Below are 14,447 nucleotides of genomic sequence, written 5' to 3'. Positions count from 1 at the left end.
TCTCACCTAGAAAAACTCGTGGGGGACGTGTCCCCCCTGTCCCCTAGGGATTGATGCCCTTGGAGAGAAACATGTTGAAGGAAAAAAACAGGAAATCTGGACGTGACCTTCGACAAACGTAACCGCTACTCCACGTATTAATCGAACCCCTTTCCGGATCATTCTCTATACTCACATGTATAAGAATACTGCATAATAGTGGAAATCCACTGTTTTAGGATTCATATTAGGTCGCTCTTTATGGAGTTAAATCCACTTCAAGTTATCAATCTACGCCATTGAAGTGGTTTGAATTTGTATTTAGTAGGGAAACTTCATTCACATTGTCCAGGAATATTTTGTTATACTAAACATAAGAGGAATAAGAATATTAAAAATTCACGTGAAAACTTGGAACCTACAAAAATAATCACATCCCATCCCGTCACGTCACATCCCATTCCATGAGCACTAACATTTTTCTTTCTTTTTTGCCGGAAATTTGAAAATCGCGCCTGCTGATATTTCGCTCTCAGGGGGGGGGGGGGGGGGGGGGGGGGCGGGCATAGTGAGCATTTCTTTTTACTCCCCCCCCCCCCCCCACTTGAGAAAAAAAGGTAAATTTGTGGTCATCATCTTTTAAAAAAACTTTTTTTGCAAGGGGTGGGGGCCCGTCTCTTCTGTTCTTTCTTTTTTTGGCCAGGAGGGGGAGGGGGCGGGCCCATCGCCCCCTCCCCCTGGATCCGCGCCTGCCTCTAGGTCCATTCTAAATACACCAACAAACGAATAAACAAAATATACATCTAGAATAATAGAATGCTGATTGAAATTTTATTCGCTTCAGGTTTGTTGATCTTAGGAGATCTTTTTGATGATGAAATTTTTACATGCAACCGATTATCACAAAGTTAGGGTACCTGCTAAAACCAAATATTAAAATTTACAGCTGTTATGATACTCCAATTTCCGTCTTTTGGAATTTCTGGAATTCAAAAATTTGTTAATGTTGAAAACATGTTTTGAGTAAAATCTCGATTCAAAACTGTTCAACAACATTTTTTCATTAAACTATGCTGGAATATTAAGGGACAATTAGATACTTTAGAATATATAAAGTAGATGAATATGTTCTAGAATACAGGAATCAGGAAAATATAGAAGATTCAAGTTCAAGTAATTCAACCTGTAGATAAAGATGTGGTAAAAGAAAACCTACATACAAGAAATTTACATACAATTTTCATGAGAATATTGTAGACTTTGCTTTAAAATACCTTCTGAGTAATCTACTGAAATAAAAAATACATGTTTTCGTTTCAGCACTAATTCAAGCATTTAAAATAAGATGGCAATGATATATGCAGTAAAAGTGAACAAATATTACACACGAACACACAAACACGCACGCACGCGCACATACTTAAAATGACCTTGACCGTATGTTTGTGTGTATGCATACTGTGTCTTGATGCTTGATATGAAGTTATGCCACTTACGGCTTTGAACTTTGATCGTAATTCAATGTAATGTGCTTTGTCGACAATTTGTACCGGTGGCGACAATTTGTGCCGTCAGGTTTTGCAAAAATCGGCGCAAATTGTCGCCGTCGACAATTTGTGCCGCAACAGACGCCCATGCATATCATATTTCCTTCATTGCTGTAGGACCTTATACGATAATATCAAGCCTGGAGTAACTTCATCGTTCTCAGTCGCATAACCGATCTCCTCGTGTGATATCTTCTCGAGTACTCCATCTTTGGTCAGACTGGCAAAGGATGATTTCAGCTTTATGCCTGCCATCTCCTCATCAAAGACGTTTTTCCTCGTGGTGATGAGAATATGTCCTCCTGAGAAAAGAGTGATTCAACAGTGATTATCATATTGGGATAATAGATGAACTGATGCGTAGCAAAAATATAAGACAAAATAATTTTGCTTCGTTTGAGAAAGAGAGACTATGCAAATATGCTAATGTTTTGTATACCTATACTTTACATATTACGCCAATGGAAATAAACTAATACTCCTCTGATACTAGTCATTTACACATCATCAAAAGATTATGGATCGGTGTCAGACCATTGGTTAAGAGAGGAGGTTGAAACTGTTACGGGGGTTGGATTCATGTTTTAAATCTCTTTAACTCGTTTGATGAGTAAGGTAAAACGAAATAAACATTAACATAAAACAGCCTGCCACTTCAATTAGGCATTGTAATACAATGTTGGTATAATTTTAATGGCCTCATTGATCATGTTAATCAAATACAGTCTGGGGAAAGACTTTAAGGTGGTTTCAGGTAACTGCTGTAACTTGAGATCGTCATTCTTGAGTTGCTAATTGTACGTTCTTTTGGTATGGCAAAGTTGATATGATTACGTAAATTATGATTCCCTACAAGTGAAGTACGTATTATTCTGAAACTATAGCACTTAACATTACGTAAGATATACTTTGAGTGGTTTAATGTCGATTGTCGAATGATGTTGATTGAAATTTTTTTTTACCAGCTTTGAGAAGACGAATAATCTCTGGAAGACAGGCGTGAGTGAGATGACACGGTACAAAAACACCAGCGCTTATTATCACGTCAAAATAACCTGGAAATAATAAAGGGTATATAATACCGAGTTAAGATAGGGTGAGAAGAAGAAGAAGGAAACAAAAAAGAAGAAGAAGAAGAAAAAGAAAAAAATGAAGAAGGATGAATGGTGTCTGAGAGTAAATGCTTGGGAGAGGAATAGCGAAAAAAATTTAGGGCGGCTGGACTTAAACTAGGGGTAATAATAATTCTTTTCGCAATATAAAAATGTAGCTATTATTATTATCATCATTATCGCAACGAATGAAATGTCAATTTTCACATTATTGTATTTTAATTTTGTTAAACAAGCCTCTTGATAAAAAAATATTCATATTGCGTGCTTTGAAGTAAGAAAAAAAAAATATCTCAAACTATTTTAGAAGCTCAATTTAGGGTTAAATTGAGTAATACTACATCGAATGCTTACCATCGGCATATTGGAGAGGTGTGCTAGGATCAAATCTAGCCTTTACTAGCTTCGAGTAAATCTGTTTCTTTTCAAGAACCTTTAATGATCCAGCTGACATGTCTACTCCATGTATATCACGGTATCCGTTATCGTAGAGCTACAACGGTGGTAGAAGAGAGAGAGAGAGGGGGGAGGGCAGACAGACAGACAGAGACAGACAGTGAGTGTGTGTGTGTGTGTGTGTGTGTGTGAGAGAGAGAGAGAGAGAACCATACAAATTTATTTTAAGAGTCCGTTTTCTGTCTGATATTTCATATACATTATTATTTTGCAAAGCATTCGTAACCATAACTAGCTAGAAAGAATAATTATTGTCTTAATTTTAATCATACCAGGGAGGTGATAGAGAAGGAGTGGAATCAAGCCGCTATTCTTTGACTCCATGCTCCAAGCCGCCGAAAAGTTATGCGCTATTCCGCAACTGACGAACAGGTGGTGAGATACAAGAGCGCATGACATAATCAGGATTTAGAATTCCTATATTAGAAAATGATATCTCAGCAAATGTTCGCTGTCCCTTTCAATGAGTTTTTTTACCAACTCTGGCACACAAATTATTGGAAGGGCGGTGTACTAAGTTTGTTTGTTGTTGTTGATGCACTACTCCCAATACGATCCCCATATAATACGATCCCCATTTCGCCGGTAATTTAATACATGTGAAACTGGTGCTAGGCCTCCGAAATTCCCCGCAATTGGAAAAACGGCTCGGAGCATGGAACTTCAAAGCCAAGTGGAATGTTACGCATCCAATTGTTACGCCTTAGAACTCACGCATGCGTTTGAATAAATTACAAGAGTTTCCACTCCTTCTCTTGTTGTTGTTGTTTTTATTTCCGAAATCAGATTAAAATATTATACATAGTAAAATATACAAAGTAAAGTATTTATACATGGACATAGACAAAAATCGGTCGAAAGCCCAATTCAGCAGTGTTTATAGAACACTACTGTTCTTCCTTGGGGTCCTTACACTACAATATTAACATAAAAGCGACATAAAGCAGAATAGAAACAAAACACAAATACAAGTTTTTGTAAATACCAAACTATCACAATATTCAAAAATACTATCATACACGTACTTTTTTGTTTTTAAAGCAATTTTGTTTTATTTCTCCAAATGTATAATACAAACCATAACATACAATTGAATAAAATAAACTTGTTCAATATTGATTACTTTGACATAAACATAATTAAACAAAACCTCACTTGCAGTATATATAACTGAGCAACAAAGTAAACGTATAGGTATCTAAATATAATATTGGTGGACAGTTGCTAAAATCGATTTTGATTTATCATTATTGATTTTCCAATTGTAAATGTTATTTACTTATATAAAAATAAAAAAAAACTTAAACAAATCTGGAGGTAATTTTAACTGGAACAATGCCTGGTCCTCCCTGCCCCCTCCCTGGCCCTGCCCCCTCCCTTACACAAAAACCCCACCCACCCACACACATACTCAACCACTCACCCACTCACCCACCCACCCACCCCCCCCCCCCCCTACACACACACTACTCACTCAGTGGATGTCTGCTAACATTCTCAACTCAAGAAAAATATACTAAATAAGTATACAGGCCGCAAAATAGAGTTACACTTTTAACAGGCTCACGGTGGAGAAGAAAACAAATCTTGATTAATCTTAAGCTGCTCCGACTTTAAGAAATGTGATCCCAGCTTTCCCATTCTAATTGCTATTTTCTTTTCCTCATCCCTATACTTAAATTTTTTTTTTTTTCATCTTTTCTAAAGTTGGTACTCGCCCCCCCCCCCGATCTTGACATAAATGTAACATACTTCACCATGAAAATGATAGTATTAAAATGATAGCGTACACCCACCGACACATACACACACACACCCACACAAGGTTATGCAAACTCATTTGAGTTTAAGGAAGTGTGTTAAGAAAAATTATCAGTTATTAGGGTATGGAAGGATCTTAATGTAGTTGCATTTCGGATGTGTTCTGGTAGTTGGTTATATTGTGTCGCCCCCTATAGAAGAATGTTCTTTTGCAATTATTTGAATTCGGTTTAGGGAGATCTAGATTTCGGGATGAGCGAAATGAAGAATCATACGTGCGATATTTGATATTATTTGACATATAAGACGGAGTGTAATTATTTAATATTGTAACAAATCAGGGTTTTAGTATTGGACGAAGGTTAAGCATTTTTGTTGTACGCGCATGCGCTATAGCAATATGGAGCATCGTTGATTTAGCAATTACCAAACTGAAGGAAAATGAGCATAAATTACATATTTTGATCATGTTGGTGCAATTATCATGTTTCTTTTGGGGATATTACTTGTATAGTAGTTATCTAATCAGGAATAAGGGGTTATACTGAAGATTATATGTGAAGATTTTATGGGATTAGCAGAAATGTTGTGTTGAAGTGTTGTTTTACTAACGAGGACATAATTGTTCTTTTATGCGTTTATGTATAGGGAAATTTTGTGATGGCCAGGGTTGTGCATCTAGGGCTTTCCACTGCACTGTATCCGATACAGGCCAGCCTCACCGAGGCTGGCCTGATAGTTGGCCTGATAGTTGGCCTGATAGTTGGCCTGATAGTTGGCTTGATTGTTGGCGCTGGCCTTAGTCTTTAGATGAAGTCTTACTCCTAGTTTACACTAGTCTTGTACTTGTTGAACGAGTTTACCCTGAATGTTGGCTGGTTCGCATTAAAAGAATTCAACATGCAACTCATGATTGGTCTGATTTCTTACAACAGTGAAACCGTAGTTAGACATTGAGATCGAGAATCAGTGACAGGAGTTGACAAAGCATGGTGATTGATTGATTGATTGTTCGAAGGATGTTCAATTGACTGTTGCTGTGCACAACGATTGGGGTGACCGATTGCAGTCGAAGGATGCATGATTGTTAATACGCCCTGTGACGTGAGCAGTGAAAGAACTCCAGCCATCAAGCTACGGGCATATACTTTGTCCAAACGGACGGAGAGCGCCTGGCCGACACGGGGCATCCTGACAAATATTCCGTGTCAAGCCAAGGTGGCGAAAACGTGCCCGTCACAATATCTTAAAAATCATAGTACATACATGCTTTTTGTAACGGCAGTCTAGAAAGTCCCAATTTAGAGTATCATGAACATGTTGATTGGATTTGAATATAATTATGCATATTCAAGCATGTATAATGTGAATCCTAGTATTAATAAACTATAGTAAAATAACAATTTCTCTATCACCTCCCTGATCATACCTAGAGAAAGGAATGTAACCCTGGGTATACATGCCACAGCAGTAATGTTGCATCATGTCATTTCAAATGTTAATTATCCCTTAATAATTCCGCTATTATCAGATCTAGGCTATTTTTTAGTATAGTTCTATGTATTTAATGATTTACATAACATTCCTTCGTATCATTAATTACTATGGGTCAGGATACTTCCATATTACTTAAATAAATGTTAATATTTTGTAAAATGTATATACTAAAAATCGAATTAGTGTGAATTGCAAACATTTTGGTCGAAGTGAAGGCCAACTCGGCTTCAAATCATAAATAATCACAAGACTGCTCTGACGTCACTTCCATGATTATGATGCAGAACCGATTTGGCTTTGTCTCCTACAAGGAAACTTGCAATACACTCCGAAATTGTTATTTTACTATAGTTTATTAATACTACGATTCACATTATACATGCTTGAATATGCATGTTCAAATTCAAATAGGCTATATTCATTTTCTTCTCAAATGTTTTAATTATTCCCAAATCGGATGGCAGTCAGAACGAACAATGTGTTGAGGTGGCGTAGAAATATATCATATAGCTCCGTTTAGTCTCATTTGAGAACGCCCCCTATCGGCAGAGTCTAGCAACCTAACATGTACGTAAGCCTATTGACTTTTACCCCCCTAAATCGTTAAAAAAACAACAAAAAAAAAACAACGAAAAGCACATCCACCCCGACGTACGTTTTCACTAGCTCTTTCATTGGAACCCTCATGTCCCATTGACTTTTGAAAGTTCACCCACCGTAATTTGATCAAAATAGGTCGCAAACTCGCCATTGCCTATATAACACAAGTCGAACTTTGGACTCAATATTCCACGCGATTGTAAGGTTATAATTCAAGCACACGAAGGATAAGAAGCATGAATTATCATAGATCACTTCTGATTTGTTCATTATGTCCATTTCATCCAACCCCCCACCGTAATTTTTCCATTTATAGGAAAGCATTTTGCCGGGGTAAGCAAAAACATGAATATTCATGAACACCATGGACTATTCGATTATTAGCAGAGGGGTGCAATTGTGCACCACATCAAACTCCCCTACTTCCAATCAAGTATTCAATTGTATTATGTAGTTTGGTAGGTTTATTTTCACTAGCTCTTTCATTGGAACCCTCATGTCCCATTGACTTTTGAAAGTTCACCCACCGTAATTTGATCAAAATAGGTCGCAAACTCGCCATTGCCTATATAACACAAGTCGAACTTTGGACTCAATATTCCACGCGATTGTAAGGTTATAATTCAAGCACACGAAGGATAAGAAGCATGAATTATCATAGATCCCTTCTGATTTGTTCATTATGTCCATTTCATCCAACCCCCCACCGTATTTTTCCATTTATAGGAAAGCATTTTGCCGGGGTAAGCAAAAACATGAATATTCATGAACACCATGGACTATTCGATTATTAGCAGAGGGGTGCAATTGTGCACCACATCAAACTCCCCTACTTCCAATCAAGTATTCAATTGTATTATGTAGTTTGGTAGTTTATTTTACAAACTGTCTAATTATCAGATATCAATGATAGTTGAAAGATATGGAAAAGATTCTTGTATTTAAATTTAGCAAAGCAATCTCACATACAAAATCACTATCAATTGTCGTCTGATCCGCCGATTGCCGTCTGCTATAAACGCGAACAAGCCTACGTTTGTGCTGGCGAAAATGAGACAACCGGAGCAATATGCAATTGAGGGCATTGGAATCAGGGAGGGCGGTCGGGGCGGTCGCCCCCCCCCCCCCCCCCCAACGTAGGAAGAAAAAGGAGCAGACAAAGAAAAAAAAATTAGACAAGGATTAGGAGTCGAGAACGGTACAACAAATCGTCTTCTCTCTCTAATAATTTAATGAAACATCAAGGGAAACTCCCCCTCCCTGCACCCACTCCCCTATATTTAAACGTCTTTGCCCCTAGCCCTAGGGAGCGCGCTTTGCGCTTTGCGCGCTCTGTAAGTGATTCGCACGCTTCGCGTGCTCATACCGCCCCCCTAAAATAAAATTCTAGCTACATGGTTGGGCGCGGGGATCTTATTCGGAAAATGAAAATGTGAGCTTACAAGCCGAAGAGAAAGAATGCGGGAGGGGTCCAAATGTGTTTGTGTCTCATCCTTTCCCCATTTTCCCTTTCCCTATCTCTATTTTCTCGCTTTTCTTCCTTTTTAATTTTACTTCACAACTCGATTTGTAGGCATGGATCGAGGCACTTATTCCCCCTTGTAGCTACGCCATTGGTGTGGTGGGTTTGAAAACTAACCTGTTGACCGACAAGCCCAGTGCCGCAGCCTACGTCTAGTATTCTCACATCTCGATTCGTTACCAACCGGGTGAGGGCGTCAGCAGTCAAAACAGGCCCAGTGCCCTTCAATGCGGCATTCATCTAAATTTCATATATTGGTCATGTAGATAAGGGAATACCAAGACGAGAATTAAGTGGTTCATTAGTTTCCAGTGAAAGTTTAAAAGCTTAAGTATCATTTCATTCAAAAGGGACTTAGTATAAAAATGGTGCTAAGGTAGTGACTTCAATGCTAAATGTACAATTAAAGATAATCTGAAAGTTTGAGTGAAAACGGACCATTATTAATGATAAAAATTGTGGAAAACTGATCTGATCGATTCCTTAATTCTCCTTACTATATTATTACAATTTAATTACATTTTAGGTGCATTTAAATCGTCACAGAGCAATGGATTGGCTTGGCTCTATATACCATTCCAGACATTCAAGTGTTAAAAGATTTTTAAAAGCTTGTCTTATGACTTATTTTCGTAGAAAAACGGTTGGGAAAATTCAAAAATGGTTAGGAGAATTTACCGTTAATCACTGTGAGAGGGTGTTGCACAGTGACGCCTTCAAAGAAAACCATAAATATCTTTGTGGTTTGAGAATTTTCTCAGGACTTTGTGCCTGTTAGAAGGTAAGTACAGTCGAAGGACTGTACAAAAATTACACAATTTTTTTCATCAAGAAAATAAGTATGTTTATGTCAAACGAATATACAGTAGGTAGTTAGCTTCAGTACAAATTATCCCTCCCCTCCCCCCTCCCTATTCACACATCCTGTGCATATTGAGATGTCCGCTTGTGCATTTCAGAATAATACTGTCAAAGTCATGGAGGCGCTTCATGAATACCTTTTGTTTGCCCTCTTGAGAATATTATTTACACATTCTACCCCGACCACAACCCGTTTTACGATTTTCTTGGACAGTTCCAGAACGTAGTGAGAACTAGTTTGGTATATTATAGGGGCTTAACCATTGACCCTAGTGGCTATGTCACGTACCTTATCATATTGTTCAGCAAAATCATCGTATTTAGCTTCGAGTGCGTCAGTATTGCTTTCTTCTCGGAGTGCCCGTGCCCATTTCGCCAAGTCTGTTGGGATTTCTTTCTCTACCTTGGTATCCTTCTCGTTGTCATTCACATTCATATTGCGGATTGTTTGATGCTTATCTGTGGTAAATTCCCATTCAACGCTTCAAGCTGTGCAGATCAAGACAATCAAATGTACTGCTATTGATGATCGACCACGTCGCGTTGTAACACGTCCCTGGCCTAGTAGTATAGTAGGAAAATGATGCATACTATAGTCTGGAAAATCATTTGGTGGGAAAGGTCAAACAAATTGCCATGTCAATCCAGTGGCGTACGCAGGATTTTTTTCAAGGGGGGGGGGGGGGGGTTTCCAAAAAAACATACATAAAACATACACATTAAAAAAAACCTGCGTACTCGCCTGTGTCAATCAATATCAGTTCGTTACCAGCCAATTAAGATAGATGATCTAAAATATACTCTGAAATATAATCCATTCGATACTATAGCTATAACAGAAACTCACTTTGATAAGACCAGGGCAGCGTTTCTCGAAACTACAAGTTCACCGACATCCCATTGAAACGCGTGTTAAACTTAATACACGCGTTTCGACGGGATGTCGGTGAACTTGTAGTTATGACGGTTTCGAGAAACGCTGGCCAGAAGAGGAAGTGAAACCTTTATGTATGAAGAGACGAATTCCAGACAACTCGCCACAAAGACAACCCGCCCCAAGACAACCCGCCACAATACCCTGGACATCTCGCCACAATACCCTGGTCAGGCGAGTTGTCCAGGGTGGGGTGCCTTTTCGGACAACTCGCCACACTTTTTTCCCCTCATGATTTCTAGATCTAAAATCCCTCATCTTAAATGAAATTGTCATTTTTCATGATTTTCGTGCTTTTATAAACACAGTCATTACAAAGAATAAAGAATAAAGCTGATTTCCCTTGCAACAATAATATATTTTTGACAAACCGAAGGCGTACGATCGCCAGATCATTGGGATAACTTGGTATTTAGATCTAGAGGTCTATAGCAGCTGCATTTTTCTGTCTCAGAAATTGTTTAATGGTAGGATACTGGAAGCACTGGTGTACTGATGGGGGGGGGGGGGGGGTATTTGACCCGCGAAATAAAACAGGCGCGGATCCAGGGGGGGCCGAGCGGGCCTTGGCCCCCCCCCCCCCCAACCCGCAAAAAAAAAAAAAAAAAAAAAAAAGAGAGAAGAAAGGAAAAGAAGGGAAAGGGAAAGAGGAGAGAAAGGGAAAGAAAGAAGAGGAAGAAGAAAAGAAAAGGGGGAAGAAGGAGATCGGGGAGGGGGGGGCGAAAGGGCCTTGCCTCCCAGGCTGTTGACCCCCCCCCCCCCCCATCAAAAAAATAAGAGAGAAGGAAGGAAAGGGAAAGAAAAAGGAAAAGAGGAGATACTGGCGTACTGATGGGGGGGGGGGGCTTGGGGGAAATCAAATTCAAACGTGGTTTATTTCTAATTCCACAACGGTGGATTACAAATAATGCTAAAATGACATAATTTCCGAGATTTTTCCTCACTTTTTAGTAAATTATACGTTTGTATGTGTTTGTTGGAAAATGACAAATTCCTAAATTTACAGCCAGGCAAGAAATATGATTCTTGAGATTCCTACATGTCAGGGCCCGAGGTACAGCGGGGATCGGGAGCCCCGAGCCCCCCCCCCCCCCCCCCCCCCCCCCCCCCCCCCCCCCCCCCCCCCCACTTTTTTGAAAAAGTATATTAGAGAGAAAAAATATAGAATGAGAGCAAGAAAGAAAGAATAGTTAACTGCCAGTGTTAAAAAATAATGAGGCATCAAAATATGCTCATCTGACCGTGAATAATGCCTAAAACCCCTAAGCTTCCGGGGGCTCTGCCCCCTGGATTCCACCTAGGGCCCTACGGCGGGCCCTTAGATGCTCATCTGATGGTAATTTAATGCCTAAAACCCTGAGCTTGCGGGGTTAGACAAGGTATCAAAATGTGTTTATCTGACCGCAGGCGCGTAGCCAGGGGGGGGGGGGCGGTCCCCCCCCCCCCCCATTTCGGAATAGAGGACGTAGGAAAAAAAAGGAGCAGACAAAGAACATCTGTGAAATTCAGACAAGGATTAAGTATATACAGAACGGTACAACGAATCGTCTTCTTTCTCTAATGATTTAATGAAAATTAAAAGCTTCCGCGCTTCGCGTGAGAGGGGGGAGCCTGAATCCAGACGAGTATTCAGAGGCGAGAACGGTAATACGAATCTTGAATGGCTTAATGAAACGTAAAATATTCCGCGCTTCGCGCGGGATGGAGGGGAACTAAATTCCTATGTGGATTATTTTCGAGAACGGTACAACGAATCGTCTTCTTTCTCTAATGATTTAATGAAAATTAAAAGCTTCCGCGCTTCGCGCGAGAGGGGGGAACCTGAATCCAGACGAGGATTAAGAGTCGAGAACTGTACAACGAATCGTCTTCTTTCTTTAATAGTTTAATGAAACGTCAAAGCTTCCGCGCTTCGCGCAGGAGGGGGAGGGGGAGACTGAATTTAGACAAGGATTAAGAGTCGAGAACGGTATACAGCGAATCGTCTTCTTTCTCTAATGATTTAATGAATCGTAAAAGCTTCCGCGCTTCGCACGGGAGGAGGGGGGGGGGAATCTAAATTCAGACGAGGATTATTTTCGAAAACGGTACAACGAATCGTCTTCTTTCTCTAATGATTTAAGGAAATTTAAAAGCTTCCGCGCTTTGCGCGGGAACCTAAATTCAGACGAGGATTAAGAGGCGAGAACGGTAATACGAATCTTTAATGGCTTAATGAAACGTAAAAGCTTCCGCGCTTCGCGCGGGATGCATGGAGGGGGAACTAAATTCCGATGAGGATTATTTTCGAGATCGGTACAACGAATCGTCTTCTTTGTCTAATGATTTAATGAAAATTAGAAGCTTCCGCGCTTCGCGCTAGAGGGGGAACCTAAATCAAAACGAGGATTAAGAGTCGAGAACTGTACAACGAATCGTCTTTTTCTTTAATAGTGTAATTAAACGTCAAAGCTTCCGCGCTTCGCGCAAGAGGGGGAGGGGGGGGAGACTGAATTTAGACAAGGATTAAGAGTCGAGAACGGTACAACGAATCGTCTTCTTTCTCTAATGATTTAATGAATCGTAAAAGCTTCCGCGCTTCGCACGGGAGGAGGGGGGGGGGGAGAATCTAAATTCAGACGAGGATTTATTTTCGAAAACGGTACAACGAATCGTCTTGTTTCTCTAATGATTTAATAAAACGTAAAAGCTTCCGCGCTTCGACCGGGAGGAGGGGGGGGGGGAGAATCAAAATTCAGACGAGGATTATTTTCGAAAACGGTACAACGAATCGTCTTCTTTCTCTAATGATTTAAGGAAATTTAAAAGCTTCCGCGCTTTGCGCGGGAACCTAAATTCAGACGATGATTAAGAGTCGAGAACTCGACAACGAATCGTCTTCTTTCTCTAATAGTTTAATAAATCGTTAAAAATTTCCGCGATTCGCGCGGGAGGGGAAAAATTAAATTCAGACGAGAATTATTTTCGAGAATGGTACAACGAATCGTCTTCTTTTTATTTAATGAAACGTCAAAGCTTCCGCGTTTCGCGGAGGAGGAAGGGGGAAATCGCCCCTCCCTGCACCGACCCCCCCCCCCGCATTACGTCACTGTTGGTCACCATTACGTTCCAATATTTGGCTCGCATAATTTCAAATTTGGGCCCCCCCCCTAAAAAATCCTGGATCCGCGCCTGAAATAAAATTGAAATGTGATTTATTTCTAGATTTTCTGGGTTAGTTTCGTCAGAGGCGGCATTCTTCATTGGAGGGGGGGGGGGGGGACACTGTGCCCCCACTTTTTCAGGTTCCCCTAAAGTGCCCCTTTTATCCTTTGTACATGTCCTTTTTCCCTTCTGATAATTTTTAATGGTAGGAATTCATGGAAGGGTACTGGAAGCACTGGCGTCCTGATGGGGGAGGGGGCAGTTGACCCGCGAAATAAAATTGAAATGTGGTTTATTTCTAGATTTTCTAGGTTAGTTTCGCACAGTCCAAAATAGATTCTTGTTGCGGGTGTTGTTGCAAGCGCAAGGAAAATCATCTTTATTCTTTAGAACAGCTCTCAAAATACTCACAATTTCCATGTTTCCTGTCATGACTGTGTTTATAAAAGAATAATGAATACATAAAATGACAATTTTATCTAAGATCATGAAGATGAGGGATTTTAGATCTAGAAATCATGAGGGGAAAAAAGTGTGGCGAGTTGTCCGAAAAGGCACCCCACCCTGGACAACTCGCATGTGGCGAGTTGTCCAGGGTATTGTGGCGAGATGTCCAGGGTATTGTGGCGGGTTGTCTTGGGGCGGGTTGTGTTTGTGGCGAGTTGTCTGGACCCCTGAAGAGACAACACGGCTGGACTTTGATCTCGAAGCAATATTGTAAAGTTACAGTAGTTCGTAACGAAACTCTTCTGATTTGTGTATTATCAGGGAGGTGAGACTTTACTCATGCCCTGGTATTATAATAGACCACCAAACGTTTCAGTCGAGTATTTCGATAAAATCTCTTGTATGATGAAAAGGGCGATTAGCGACAATGTAGAAATGATTCTACTGGGAGACTCTAAATGTGATTTATGTCAGGATAGTCTAAATTCAAGTGCAAATGATTTTTCATCTTTGATGACTGGTTTCTTATGCACACAATTAATTACTGTTCCTACCCGAGTTACTATGTCATCGAAATCGATAATTGA

The 14,447-nt window shown here is 40.0% G+C and overlaps 1 protein-coding gene across 3 annotated transcripts; it reads right to left on the bottom strand.

The window, feature by feature from the left end:
* Positions 1 to 788: 788 nt before the first annotated feature.
* Positions 789 to 10,245, bottom strand: LOC115920729 (methyltransferase-like protein 27). Of its 3 annotated transcripts, none has more exons than XM_030977249.1 (6): positions 10,183 to 10,245; positions 9,625 to 9,794; positions 8,592 to 8,714; positions 2,993 to 3,131; positions 2,489 to 2,581; positions 789 to 1,828 (listed from the first exon to the last, which is right to left on the bottom strand). In XM_030977249.1, the coding sequence occupies exons 2-6, from the start codon at positions 9,769 to 9,771 to the stop codon at positions 1,632 to 1,634; spliced, it is 699 nt and encodes a 232-aa protein (XP_030833109.1). In that variant the 5' UTR covers positions 9,772 to 9,794; positions 10,183 to 10,245; the 3' UTR covers positions 789 to 1,631. The 3 variants fall into 3 exon arrangements, with proteins under 3 accessions (XP_030833109.1, XP_030833110.1, XP_030833111.1); XM_030977250.1 differs by lacking the exon at positions 10,183 to 10,245 and adding an exon at positions 10,078 to 10,176; XM_030977251.1 differs by lacking the exon at positions 8,592 to 8,714.
* Positions 10,246 to 14,447: the final 4,202 nt, after the last annotated feature.

This window comes from Strongylocentrotus purpuratus, unplaced genomic scaffold, assembly GCF_000002235.5.
Source record: "Strongylocentrotus purpuratus isolate Spur 01 unplaced genomic scaffold, Spur_5.0 spur5_scaffold_9, whole genome shotgun sequence".
Lineage (NCBI taxonomy): Eukaryota > Metazoa > Echinodermata > Echinoidea > Camarodonta > Strongylocentrotidae > Strongylocentrotus > Strongylocentrotus purpuratus.
This window is presented reverse-complemented; position numbering and strand designations above follow the sequence as displayed.

Bases quoted from the DNA above. Each gene is read 5' to 3' on its own strand.
- LOC115920729 (XM_030977249.1), bottom strand. From the start codon at position 9,771: ATGAATGTGAATGACAACGAGAAGGATACCAAGGTAGAGAAAGAAATC. The intron at 2,582-2,992 runs GTAAGCATTCGA...TATTATTTCCAG, and splicing joins ACCTCTCCAATATGCCGATG to GTTATTTTGACGTGATAATA. The intron at 1,829-2,488 runs GTAAAAAAAAAT...CTCTTTTCTCAG, and splicing joins TATTCGTCTTCTCAAAGCTG to GAGGACATATTCTCATCACC.